Raw genomic sequence first — 14,918 nt, forward strand, 5'->3', positions numbered from 1 at the left:
GTCTGCTGTGTTTACAAAGAATTACTGTTCCATAAAAAGGCACTCAAAGTACTAAATAAACTTAGATTTACTTTTGCTTCTGTTTTTAAAAGCAACATTTTTAAAAGAAGTGTGTGTTAAAAGAGCAAGTGTTAAAGAGTTCCAGAACCATTTAATGTAGAGCTTTATGAAAATAAACATGAAGTAAGGTAAGAACTATTTGTTTAATCTGGATACAGCTCTATTTGCATTCATGCAGTTCCCTGACTGAAATTACAAAACAGCTGTAGATATGTGGATTATGAAAGTGATTTACCTTCAAGTACGATTGTTACTGTTTGATTTTTGGGTTGAAATAAGCCAAAATATGCTTTTCACAGAGACCCGTCCCCTCCCCAACCTCCCATTTCACATTAAGAATTTAGTTCTTAGAAGATTACTTAGTAAAAGTCAGCATATTGGCTTAGCTTACTGAACAGCAACTAAATATAGTATTTATGTAATTAAATTTATTTATGCCTCATCTGTTGGAGAGGCTGGTTCCATTCTAAAGGCTAGAACTTTAGCCAGGAAGTTTATGAATCAGTTTTCTATAATTGACAAAGGGGTGTGCTTTTTTTATAAGGATTAAAGGGAGACGCAGTATTTCTGGAGTGAGGTAAAAATCTGCAGCCTTCATGAAATTGCAGCAAGTTGTTTTGGTGGCCTATAGCTAAAGATTGGAAGTTGTGCCAACGTGAGTAATTTTCACTGTTGGTACATGCTCCAGTTTGTCTCTCCAGTTTGCCTAACTTAGCTTCAAAATCACTATAAACACATCAAGAACAGAGAGGAGGTGCTCAAGGGGAATTCTTACTGAATTATTACTGGGGACCAGGTTCCAACCACCACTACTACTAATATGAAAGAGACCCATGTTAGCCATCCTTCCAAGTCTGGATGAAAAACATTTGGGGGAAAAATATGACATTTGACCTGGAAAATTGTAAATTGGCAGTGTACTAGCTATACAGGGAGCCAGCACAAACACAGAGAAAATACTTCTAATAAAAATAGTATCACTTTAAGTCATCATAACCAAATTCTACCCAGAAGTCTTGTTAAACAGGTTAACCCCCTTGATTTCTGTAAAGAGATAAAAACAGATATTTAAAAACAAAGTATAGTTTTACCACTGATGTTCCTTTTATTTGTTGTATTTTCCACTATTTAACTCTATAGCAAATTGTTAATTTATATCCCTAAAAATGTGGTATGTTTCTTCCTTATATGCTTTTTCTTTACTATAACAAGCTTCCTTATGGAAGTATCTTTAAAATACAATATTATTTATAGCAGAGGAAGAATTAATTAACTTGTCTTATATATGGTGATCTCATCATTTTAGTATTTGCCAGTATTGAACTGTTTGAGTCTGGTTTGCTCAGCTGCTGCGTCTGCAGTTGATTATTTAGGGCCCCAGCCTCATGGGAGCAGTCATTTTGTTTTTATTATTAACACTATAGATACCTGCACGTCTGCTAAATTCCAGACTGTATTTTGCCTTTCCTGTCTTACCATGAATGCTTCCCAATAGAATATCACCAGCTGTTGAAGACAGAAATGAAGATTCTGCATAAAGATATTTGGTTTTCAACAAACCATCTTCAGTAGAAATTTTGATGGATGTCCCCTGTAGTTTCTCTATATTCACACTCTGTAAGAGAAACAAGCTGAAATAAGAACCATGGAAATATGCCCAGGCTCTTTGAGGGGCAACAGAACTACATGGCACACATTTACCCAGATACAAAACACAAGTGGAGTGTCAGATCCCAGCTAGAAGCTAAGTAACACACAAAATAAATCATCATATTTTGCACTTCCATTCAAGGACTTTAAAGCACTTTATAAGTACAAACTGAATTAATCTTTACAACATCCCTATGTGGAAAGGAAGTATTATTATACTCATTTTATAGGTGGAGAACCTGAGGAACAAAGAGGTTAAAAGGATTTTTAAAGGCAACACAATGGAGTCTTTGGCACATCCAACAATAAGGTTCCAGTCCTGTGTTTTATTCACATGATCCCAAACAAGGGGAGTTAAAGATCTCAGCCAGAACCTACAAAATGAAGTTTAATCTGTTTCAAAATAAGTTACTGAATATGATCAAAATTAATAACTGAGGGTTAGTGATCTTGAGACAGACTTTTGCAGATATTTAAGAGATGAAGTTAAGATGGCGTGCTTTGATAGGAAGTAGTTTACTGTATTACTGTCGTGCCTAATCCATAGACCAGGACCCCAAGCTAAGCAGAGCCTTAAAGGTGAAGGCAAGGGGTTTAAATCCAATATGGCTGGAGAGACAGGAAAGGAATTTGAAGGTATCATCTTGGACAGACTGGAAGGGTACAGAGTGGGGGTAAGTAGAACTTGGCCTTTGCGCAAATAGTCAGACTTATGACTATTTGGACATACACAGAGGAGATACATTCTCATGTGATTACACAGAAAAGAATTAAATTCTTATAGATTCATAGATTATAATATCAGAAGGACCACTAAGAGCATCTCGACTGACCTCCTGTATGAAACAGACCATAGGATTCCCTAAATTAATTCCTGTTTGAACTAGAGCACAACTTGTAGAAAAACATCCAATTTTGATTTTAAAATTGGCAGTGATGGAAAATCCACCACAATCCTTGGTAAACTGTTCCAACAGTTACTTCACTGTTAAAAATTTGTACCTTATTTCCAGTCTGAATGGCTCTAACTTCAACTTCTAGCCATTGGATTATGTTATACTTTTCTCTGCTAGACTGAAGTGTCCATTATCAAATTTTTGTTCCCGATCTGGGTGCTTATAGACTGTGATCAAGTCTCCTTTTAACCTTCTCTTTGTTAAACTTCAGTAGAACCTCAGAGTTACGAACACCTCAGGAATGGAGGTTGTTTGTAATTCTGAAATGTTTGTAACTCTGAACAAAATGTTATGGTTGTTCTTTCAAAAGTTTACAACTGAACATTGATGTAATACAGCTTTGAAACTTTACTATGCAGAAGAAAAATGCTGTTTTCCCTTTATTTTATTTTTTACTAGTTTACGTTTAACACAGTACTGTACTGTATTTTCTTTTTTTTGGTCTCTGCTGCTGCTGATTGTGTACTTGCAGTTCCAAATGAGGTGTGTGGTTGACTGGCCAGTTCATCACTCTGGTATTCATAACTCTGAGGTTCTACTCTAAATAGATTGAGCTTCCTTAAGCCTATCGTTATAAACTGTGTTTTCCTATCCTTTAATCATTATCATGGCTCTTCTCTGAACCCTCTCCAATTTATCAGCATCCTTCCTGTATTGTTGACATCAGAACTGGACACAGTATTCCAGTAGTCACACGAGTGCTAAATACAAAAGTAATATAAGCTCCCTACTCCTACTACATATTCCTCTGTTTTTATACATCCAAGGATCACATTAGATTTTTTGGCCAGTGTATCACACTGGGAGCTCACATTCAGCTACTTATCCACCATGACCCCCAAGACTTTATACAAATTGCTGCTTCCCAGGAAAGAGTTCTCCATCCTATAAGTATAGCCTACATCTTTTGTTCCTAGAAGTATAACTTTACATTTGGCAATATTAAAATGCATATTGTTTGCTTGGGCCCAATTTACCAAACGATCCAATACTTACAAGTTCAGCATGATCTGTGTTGTAACCTGTCATAATAATTCAAGTTACACTCCTGTCCAGCATGTTTTAAAATTTGCCAGCTTTGCCTTTGTTCTTAATGAAATGTATTGTGCAAAATCATTATCCACCCTATGAAATGATTTACAGCCTTGGGGTGTACATCAGGTCATCTTAAAATCCACTTTGGCATTTTAATTCTATCTTCGCCTTATAAGATGAACAAATTCATGAGAAAAAACCAATCTCCCATCTCATACAATCCTCTGGAAAGGATGTGATGTAGAAAAGTTCTTACAAATATAAGGATATGTCATCAAAAACTTTTGTCTAAGGTTCTCTCTCTCCAACCCTGCTATGTGAGTTTACAGTCAACTAAGTTTGGGAGTGAAATCTGTGCTCCCATTACAGCCCCTTTCATAGAATCATAGAATAACAGAGTTGGAAGGGACCTCTGGAGGCCATCTAGTCCAATCCCCTGCTCAGAGCAGGACCAATCCCAACTAAATCATCCCAGCCAGGGCTTTGTCAAGCCTGACCTTAAATACTTCTAAGGAAGGGGATTCAACCATCTCCCTAGGTAACGCATTCCAGTGTTTCACCACCCTCCTAGTGAAAAAGTTTTTCCTAATATCCAACCTAAGCCTCCCCCACTGCAACTTGAGACCATTACTCCTTGTCCTGTCCTCTTCTACCACTGAGAATAGTCTAGAACCATCCTCTCTGGAACCACCTCTCAGGTAGTTGAAAGCAGCTATCAAATCCCCCCATATTCTTCTCTTCTGCAGACTAAACAATCCCAGTTCCCTCAGCCTCTCCTCATAAGTCATGTGTTCCAGACCCCTAATCATTTTTGTTGCCCTTCGCTGGACTCTCTCCAAATTATCCACATCCTTCTTGTAGTGTGGGGCCCAAAACTGGACACAGTACTCCAGATGAGGCCTCACCAGTGTCGAATAGAGGGGAACGATCACGTCCCTCGATCTGCTGGCAATGCCCCTACTTATACACCCCAAAATGCCATTGGCCTTCTTGTCAAGAAGGGCACACTGTTGACTCATATCCAGTTTCTCATGCACTGTCACCCCTAGGTCCTTCTCTGCAGAAACTGCTGCCGAGCCATTCGGTCCCTAGTCTGTAGCGGTGCATTGGATTCTTCCGTCCTAAGTGCAGGACTCTGCACTTGTCCTTGTTGAACCTCATCACATTTCTTTTGGCCCAATCCTCCAATTTGTCTAGGTCCCTCTGTATCCTATCCCTACCCTCCAGCGTATCTACCACTCCTCCCAATTTAGTGTCATCCGCAAACTTGCTGAGCGTGCAATCCACACCATCCTCCACATCATTAATGAAGATATTGAACAAAACCGGCCCCAGGACCGACCCTTGGGGCACTCCACTAGATACCGGCTGCCAACTAGACATGGAGCCATTGATCACTACCCGTTGAGCCCGACAATCTAGCCAACTTTCTACCCACCTTGTAGTGCATCCATCCAGCCCATATTTCTTTAACTTGCTGACAAGAATACTGTGGGAGACCGTGTCAAAAGCTTTGCTAAAGTCGAGGAATAACACTGCTTTCCCTTCCCTTCCCTTCATCCACAGAGCCAGTTATCTCATCATAGAAGGCAATTAGATTAGTCAGGCATGACTTGCCCTTGGTGAATCCATGCTGACTGGTCCTGATCACTTTCCTCTCCTCTAAGTGCTTCAGAATTGATTCCTTGAGGACATGCTCCATGATTTTTCCGGGGACTGAGGTGAGGCTGACCGGCCTGTAGTTCCCAGGATCATCCTTCTTCCCTTTTTTAAAGATGGGCACTACATTAGCCTTTTTCCAATCTTCCGGGACTTCCCCCGATCGCCATGAGTTTTCAAAGATAATGGCCAATGACTCTGCAATCACATCCGCCAATTCCTTTAGCACTCTCGGATGCAACGCATCCGGCCCCATGGACTTGTGCACGTCCAGTTTTTCTAAATAGTCCCGAACCACTTCTTCCTTCAGACAGGGCTGGCCACCTCCTCCCCATGCTGTGCTGCCCAGTGCAGTAGTCTGGGAGCTGACCTTGTTCGTGAAGACAGAGGCAAAAAAAGCATTGAGTACATTAGCTTTTTCCACATCCTCTGTCACTAGGTTGCCTCCCTCATTTAGTAAGGGGCCCACACTTTCCTTGGCTTTCTTCTTATTGCCAACAAACCTGAAGAAACCCTTCTTGTTACTCTTACCATCCCTCACTAGCTGTAACTCCAGGTGTGATTTAGCCTTCCTGATTCCATTCCTACATGCCCGAGCAATATTTATATACTCATCCCTGGTCATCTGTCCAATCTTCCACTTCTTGTAAGCCTCTTTTTTGTGTTTAAGATCAGCAAGGATTTCACTGTTAAGCCAAGCTGGTCGCCTGCCATATTTACTATTCTTTCGACACATCGGGATGGTTTGTCCCTGTAACCTCAATAAGGATTCTTTAAAATACAGCCAGCTCTCCTGGACTCCTTTCCCCCTCATGTTATTCTCCCAGGGGATCTTGCCCATCAGTTCCCTGAGGGAGTCAAAGTCTGCTTTTCTGAAGTCCAGGGTCCGTAATCTGCTGCTTTCCTATCTTCCTTGTGTCAGGATCCTGAACTCGACCATCTCATGGTCACTGCCTCCCAGGTTCCCATCCACTTTTGCTTTCCCCACTAATTCTTCCCAGTTTGTGAGCAGCAGGTCAAGAAGAGCTCCACCCCTAGTTGGTTCCTCCAGCACTTGCACCAGGAAATTGTCCCCTACAGTTTCCAAAATCTTCCTGGATTGACACTGCACTGCTGTATTGCTCTCCCAGCAGATATCAGGATGATTGAAGTTGCCCATGAGAACCAGGGCGTGCGATCTAGTAGCTTCTGCGACTTGCTGGAAGAAAGCCTCGTCCACCTCATCCCCCTGGTCCGGTGGTCTATAGCAGACTCCCACCACGACATCACCCTTGTTGCTCAGGCTTCTAAACTTAATCCAGAGACTCTCAGGTTTTTCTGCAGTTTCATACTTGAGCTCTGAGCAGTCATACTGCTCCCTTACATACAGTGCAACTCCCCCACCTTTTCTGGCCTCCCTACCCTTCCTGAACAGTTTATACCCATCCATGACAGTACTCCAGTCATGCGAGTTATCCCACCAAGTCTCCATTATTCCAATCACATCATAATTCCCTGACTTTGCCAGGACCTCCAGTTCTCCCCACTTGTTTCCCAGGCTTTGTGCATTTGTATATAGGCACTTGAGACAACCTGCTGATCGCCCTTGTTCTCAGTATGAGGCAGGAGCCCTCCCCTCTCACACGCTCCTGCTCGTGCTTACTCCCGGTATCCCGCTTCCCCACTTACCTCAGGGCTTTGGTCTCCTTCCCCCGGTGAACCTAGTTTAAAGCCCTCCTCACTAGGTTAGCCAGCCTGCTTGCGAAGATGCTCTTCCCTCTCTTCGTTAAGTGGAGCCCGTCTCTGCCTAGCACTCCTCCTTCTTGGAACACCATCCCGTGGTCGAAGAAGAAAACACATAAAACAGCCAATGCAGCATAAAGGGGCCTTAAGAGCCCTGTACCTCACTGGGGATACTGCACTGGTGCATGCACAGTGGAAGACAGCTCTTGAGGACATCCTTACAAGCCCTGGCATAGGGGCATGCTGGGAGCAGAGATGGTGTAAGGAAGGAGAGGCATGTTGGAGGCAGGGTCACAGCACTACAGAGATTTTGGGCAACATTGCAACCCATAGGGCAGTCTGGGGAGGCTGCCTTAGACCTGGGCCTCTCCAACCCCCAGACAGCCTAAGATCAGGAGGGCACAAAGATGGTTTATAGCTTAGCCTTTAGAAGCACAGTCCAGACTCTAACCCTATATTTCATACACAGTGCACAGCGAGAGTGATATTTGGTCTCAGACCTCATATAATTCAATAATGTTCACGGATTGCTGCCAACTTTTGAAAAGTAATTTAAATATCATTTCATTTAAAACTAAACTTCTCTGTTACAATCAAGATTCCATGTATTCAGCAATTCCAAAGCTGTGGCAGTCGCCACACAAACCAACACTTCCCTCAAAATTATGTTCCAGAATTTAAGCTTTCATTTTTAAAAAAGTTGAGGGAGAGATTTTCAAAGGCACTCCAGTTAGGATGGAAAGTGAATGGAATTTCGGTGCCTAACTGCTCTTCATGCCTCTGAAAACTTTCCCTCTAAGGCCTTGTGTACACTACACAGTTTTGTCAACAAAAGTCAGCTTTCACTGACAAAACAGTGGAGGTGTACACACTGAAAGGCTCCTCCCACCAACGTAACTTCCCTGCTATGCTGACATAATAAAACCACCTCGACAAAAGACATAGGGCTTTTTGTGACATAGTTGGAGTGACACAGCTGCAATGTAGACACTGCGCTTTTGTATGTCACCCTAACTGGCCTACAGGAGGTGTCCCACAATGCCCTGACCTGACCGGTCTGGTCATCAGTTTGAACTCCTCTGCCCTGAAGGTACACATGTATGTACCCCTCCCCCTTTTAAAGGCCTGGGAATTTTTGAAATTCCTCTTCCTGTTTGCTCGGCCTAGACAGTTCACACAGCATCTTCCCAGCTGATCATGCCGGCTTTCTGCAACAGACGTGCTTCCCCATAAAATACACCAGAGCTGTTGGATCTACTGGGTCTGTGGGGAGAGAAGGCTGTGCAGTTGCAGCTTTGTTCTAGCTTTAGGAACTTTGATACCTATGGGTTGATTGCTAGTGGCATGCAGGAGAAGGGGCACGAAAGGGACACGCAGCAGTGCCGTGCTAAAATCAAGGTGCTGAGGCAGGCGTACCAGAAGACAAGGGAGGCCAACCGTTGCTCTGGTGCAGCATTGAAGACATGCTGCTTCTACAAGGAGCTGCACACCATCCTTGGTGGCAACTTCACCTCTACCATCAACATCCGCGTGGATACTTCGGGGGGGACTAGAGGCAGGGGCCAGTGGAGTCAACTCAGAGGATGAAATGTAGATACGGAAATGGCATTGGAGGAGGAGGTGGAACACACAATAGGATCATCTGGTAGTACGGTGAGTCTTTTTGGCTCCAGAGGGGTCTAAGCCAGTCCCAACACTCCGGCTCTGGCATGCCTGAAGCAGGGGACACGAGCATGGGTAAGCACGCATTTTGCTTTGATACTTCATGGGGAGAGGAGATTGAGCTCTCATGTATTTTGTTATATGGTAGGGGACGGATAAGGGAAAGAAATTAACAACAGTATATGCAGATATACAGTGGGGGCCCGGCAGAAAAGTTTGTTAACGTACACCGGGAGGTCCCAGTTGTTGAAGCACTACTTGCTGCTGTTTAGGTTCCTGGTGCAAGGCTTCATGAGCCATGGGAGCAAGGGATAGGCAGGTCTCCCAGGATCACTCTGGGCACTTCCACATCCCCCACTGGAAGCTTCTGGTCTGGGAAGAAAGTCCCAGCATGCAGCTTTCTATACAGTCCAGTGCTCCTAAAGATGTGTGCATCATGCACCTTCCCGGACCATCCCGCACTGATGTCAGTGAAACAGCCCCAGTGATCCACCAGTGCCTGCAAGACAATGTAGAAGTAGCCCTTTCAGTTGATGTACTCCTTCTCAAGATGGTCTGGGGTCAAAAGAAGAATATGTGTAGCATCTATTGCCCTGCTGCAGTTAGGGAATCCCATTGCCTTGAAGCCATCAAGTATTTCTTGCACATTACCGAGAGTCACAGTCCTTCGTAGGAGGAGGCGATTCATAGCCCTGCACACATGCACCACCAGAACCCCCATGGTGGATTCGTGACTGACGGGTAGCAGTCTGGCTTCCACAGCTTCCACACAGCGATTGCCACTCGCTTTTCCACAGTGAGGGCAGCTCTCATTCTGGCGTCTTTGTGCTGCAGTGCTGGGTCGAGCTCCCCACACAGTTCCAGGAAGGTGGATTTGTGCATCCAAAAGTTCTGTAGCCACTGCTCATCATCCCCTATGTGTATCACAACGCAATCCCACCACGCAGTACTTGTTTCCCGAGCCCAGTACTGACAGTCCACCATGTGCAGCTGCTCCATGAATGTCAGCAGCAACCTTGAATTATTTCTTTACATGGCACACAGCAGGGCAGGCACCACTGATTCATTTTCTGTTTCACAGCTTATGAAATACAGCAGGACCAGTCATGTTGTATTCATAACGCTCATCACTAGACTGGTCAGCAGTGCAGGATCCACGCTTTCAGGCAGAGATGATGGCGGGCACACAGTTTACAAGGGCTGCTAAAAAACAGTGCAACACGAAGTGGGAAGCCCACGAAATGATGGGACAAAACAAACTGCATCATGGGATGGTGAGCACACTCCCAGAGCTCAGTGAGTTGCACTGTGGGATAGCTTCCCACAATGCAATGCTCTCTGAGTCAATCACGATCACTGAATGTGCACGTGTTCCGCCAATGCAAGGAAAATTGTGTGGTCGGGCACAACCGATGTAATTAAAGCAGCTTATGATCACTGATCTAACTTAAGTCAACTTAACTCTGTAGAGTAGACAGGGCCTTAGTTTCTTCTTGTTGCAGTGCTAGTATAGCCAAGGCACTGGTGGCGCTTGGCATTTTAAGCATCAGGTTATCAAGACCTACTCAGCATAAGATTAGATGCCATGTTGTTTAAAATGGTGGTGACCTCCTGGAGCCCCATCTACATTAGTGAAGTCATCACTGTTACTATGAGTGGAATGGAAATATAGGCAGCAAAATTCTAGCAAAAAGACATCCTAGCGTAGACACAGCCCTAAGTGTACAGCTGCAGAGCTGCTCTCCTGAATATGCAAAGAAAGCCTGAAACAATAGTTCTGAGAGGTGTGAAATACCCCATTTATCCTCATGGGGTATTAACTCAGGCTCTTGCTGATGACAATTTAAATATTAACATTATTAATAAATTCACTGCTTAACATTTTTAACAGTGATATCCAGCTAATGTGCTTACTTGTTACTGGATGCAGGGGTTGATATTGAGGTGAAGTGCAATGAGGCAGCTAGTTACTACTGAAAGTTACTGAGGTGAGGAATGAGCATTTCAAGGCACCTCAGAATTCTAAAATCACCTCAGATCTCACCCACAAGTGCAGGATACACAGTTAAGACACGTACTGTAAACAGAAGAAGATGGGTAAAACGGGGTGGCTCCTAACTGTGACTATTTTTCATGTTGAATTGTTTATCTTTTATGGATTTTTGGCAGAATCTGAATGGTTTGGTTTTGTTAAGTAAGTGTTATATAAGATCCTACAAGTGTAGATTCGCTAATGACTCCCCACTGAAATAAGTGGGATGTTTTCACCAATCTGTCCGCCAGAAATTCTTGGGGAATTCCATTCCCTCCTGTGAAGATCAGAACATCAGAATGGTCATACTGGGTCAGACCAATGGTCCATCTAGCCCAGTATCCTGTTTTCTGACAGTGGCTAGTACCACTTGCTTCAGAGGGAATGAACAGAACAGTGCAATTATCAAGAGATCCATCCCCTGTTGTCTATTCCCAGCTTCTGGCAGTCAGAGATATAGGGACACCTGGAACATGGGGGTGTCCCATTCCATCTTGGCTTGTAGCCACTTATGCACTTATGCTCCATGAACATATCTAATTCTTTTTTTAACTCAGTTATACTTTTTAGATGCATTAGTTCAGCCTTGCAAAACTCATTTCGCCTACATGCACAGGGTCATTAATTTTCTTTAGGTGGGCAAGTAAAATATCATCAGTTCATTCATCAGTATATTAAATGGGAGTGAGTAGATTTTGTGACCTGGCAAGTTTTCATGACAAGTTTGCAATAGAGCATTAATTTCCGAGTCTCAATAAAAAATACTTGAAGTAAGAAGCAAAGCACACTTTCTTATTTATTTATTTGCTCTTATTCTTTGTTTTATAAGTACCTTGACCATTTCTTCATTTTTCTTCATTTTGTCTAGTGTTTTAGAAAACAACTCCCTTTGCGGCTGAAATCTTGGGTGTCCAATTTCAGCCCAGAAGAAATTATAGAGCATAGCTAGAAACCCCTCATATTCCTGGTTTATAATGGAAATGCTGACAAACCCATAACTACATAATGATGACTACCACTAATGGAACAAAAGTGTAACAACAGCACACATGGCAGATATAATGCAACCTGATTACTAACAGAAACTGCTATTTGAGAAAAGCCGAATATCACACTCTAAGAACTGGCTGCCCAAATACTGCATTAAGAAATTTTACTCTGTAGATAAACATGATCGGCCAAATTCTGTTCCCAGTGCCATGGCTGTAAATTCAAAGTTACTCCACTGACCTATGTAAAGTTACTGTAGATTTACAAAGGTGTTACTGAGAGCAGAGTAGTCCTTAACTATATTGTGTAAATTATTATGGGCTTTTAGAAAAGTACATTTCCAAATATTAAAAGACGTATGAAATTTATTTGAATGTTTTATTGCTTCCAAATCCCATTTTAGCAGAACATTTATGTAAAAAAATAGTAATATTTCCAAGGTTTAAATGCATCCACTACATTAGAGTATCTTTAGATAGGCTATAGTTTGTATTTACAATACAATTGTCACATTCTAACACATGAAATACCTATGTGTCTAGTTCTGCTCTGATACTGGCTTTATACTGTTGTAACTCCATAGCTAAATTCTACTCTTGGCTAAACCAGTGTAAATTTGGAGTAACATTAATGGATGTAAATGAGAGTAGATTATGACAAATGACTTCTTTATGTTAAACCTAATTTACACCAACATATATGAGAAGAGAGCCAAGCTAGCATGTTGTAAAACAAGTGAATCTGCTTTGACATATGGTCCCCTGCACTACTCTGAGTCTTACTCAATATGAAAAAACAAGGGCCCCAATCCTCAGGTCAGGCCCAGGTGAGCTCAGCATAGGAACACGAAGAGCTGGCACCATGGTGGCTGTAAACCATCTTTGTGCTCCCCCAGTCCCTGGCGCGCTCTAACCTGGCCTCAGAGGAATCATGACACCAGCCAAGGATGACAACACCACAGCAAGGTCCAGTCACACCCTTCCTCCAGATGACTGTATGCTAAAAGGCCAGGCTGGGGTACCATAGTGCCAGCATAGCCAGAGGAATTCTCAGCTGTTTGGTTAGGGCAGCTTTAAAGTCCCTTTGCACCACTGAAGCAGGGGCCCAGATCTGGTCCAAGGAATGGTAGCTGTACAGAATGCTCTTATCTCTCTTACCATTAAGACAGACAGACAAAGCACAGTGGCATGAAACTTGCCTTATGATGCCATCTGCTGGAAAATATGAACTATTTCTACTTTAAAAAAGGTTTGTATTAACCACTCTCTTCAGTTCACATTGTATGATTAGTATTACATACTCCCATTCAGCATTTTACCTAAACAACTACCCAGATATACACAAACCATTTTCTGCTTTAGTTTTGTTGACCTTACAGCCCTAAAATTATTAGATGTGATTATGATCCATTGTACACTATCTCGTACACAATTTTTGTTAAAATGTTATGGTCAACATGTTCAAACTTGGTTGCCTAGAGTTAGGCACCTAAATCCACATTAAAGAACCTAAATAAATCTACTGATTTTCAGAGATGCTTAACTCCCATTAACTTCAATAGAAGCTGTGGGTGGTCAGCACTTTTGAATATCAAGCCACTTTTAATTGGGTGCTTATATATGGATTCAGATGACTATTTTAGGCACCCATATTTGAAAATGTTGGACAATTTACTCCTAATGAAAGGAGTCACAACTAAGCTGGAACTGACAGAGTTGCATCTACTTATTCCATAGCTAATTTGTTCCTATGTTAGAATAAAAGGAGATTGATTTTTATTTTTATTTAATATTAACAAAAACTAGAAATTAAATCTACTATGGTAGAATTCATATTTATAGACTGACCTCGCATGCAAAATTTAAAATGAAGCAAGTTAAAAAGATACAAAAAGTAGTCTTGTCAGCAAGATACCAGATTTGAATTTTAGTTTAGTAATTTAACTGACATACTTTATAAAAGACAAAATAAGAAATCTTGAGTTCCAGCCTCTAATCTCTCCACAAGTGAGAGAGGCTTTATTCATTATTATTATTATTTGTACTGGTGTAGTGACTAGAGCCCCCAATCAGGACTGGTGCTCCACTGTGCTCGGCAGTGTACACATATGTAAGAAAAAGACAGTCTTTGCCCTGAAGAGCTAACAGTCTAAAGGCTTGTCTACATGATGCATTAGTCCACACCAGAGGGGTATAAATTCTAATGTGCACTAGCACAGTAGTTCTCAACCTTTCCAGACTACTGTACCCCTCTCAGGAGCCTGACTTGTCTTACGTACACCCAAGGTTCACCTCACTTGAAAACTACTTGCTTACAAAATCAGACATCAAAATACAAAAGCGTCACAGGACACTTACTGAAAAATTGCTGACTTTCTCATTCTTACCATACAATTATAACATAAATCAAGTCAAATATGAATATTGTACTTACATTTCAGTGTACAGTATATAGAGCAGTCTAAAGTCATTGTCTGTATGAAATTTTAATTTGTATTGACTTCGCTAGTGCTTTTTATGTGGCTTGTTGTAAAACTAGGCAAACATCTAGATGAGTTTATGTACCCCCTGAAAAACCTCTGTTATGTTGGATCATATTAAAGAAGTTCTGTATTAAAATCACAAATGAGTTTGATTCCCCATAGTTTAAGTTCCAGGGTATTACTAATTAAGAGGTCTCTTGGTTTTTGGTCTCTTGTTTTTACTGTTTCTCTCCCTCTGCGTGAATGTTGCAAGCTGCTAATTGTGTTAGTACACCCTAAAACAGAGTCTGTTCTCAAAGCAATACTTTGTAATAACAACTACTCACACAGAGAGAGACTCAAAGCGATACTTTGTAACAACAGAAACAGCACCCAGAGACCCCCCCCCCCACCCTTTTGTTGTATTTATCTTGCTTTGTTAACAATTGGGATTAAAATAGAGATAGAGGATGTGGATGGATGCTTGGTGTGGATAATAAATGAATGACCAGGGAGGTGCCAGCCTAAGAATCCAGTGTCGATTGGCTGAAGGAGTCAACTGGAAACAACCAGAGGACCCCCTGAGGACAGACTGGAATCCACCCAACAGCCTCAAGGATGGGAGAACTGAAGAACAAGATAACATCTGGCAGCATGGAGCCATCAGGAATGTGCCATCTGCTGATTGATT

The 14,918-nt window shown here is 42.1% G+C and overlaps 1 protein-coding gene across 2 annotated transcripts in view; it reads right to left on the minus strand.

Moving 5' to 3' along the window:
- Positions 1-14,918, minus strand: part of FAM185A (family with sequence similarity 185 member A) — a 77,789-nt gene that overhangs the window by 53,790 nt on the left and 9,081 nt on the right. For both annotated transcript variants that reach the window (XM_084638821.1, XM_084638820.1), the window contains exon 4: positions 1,537-1,675. In XM_084638821.1, coding sequence (XP_084494947.1) covers positions 1,537-1,675 — 139 coding nt within the window. The remainder of the gene's footprint in view (positions 1-1,536; positions 1,676-14,918) is intronic.

This window comes from Lepidochelys olivacea (genome assembly GCF_965140295.1).
Source record: "Lepidochelys olivacea isolate rLepOli2 genome assembly, chromosome: 1".
Classification (NCBI taxonomy): Eukaryota; Metazoa; Chordata; order Testudines; family Cheloniidae; genus Lepidochelys; species Lepidochelys olivacea.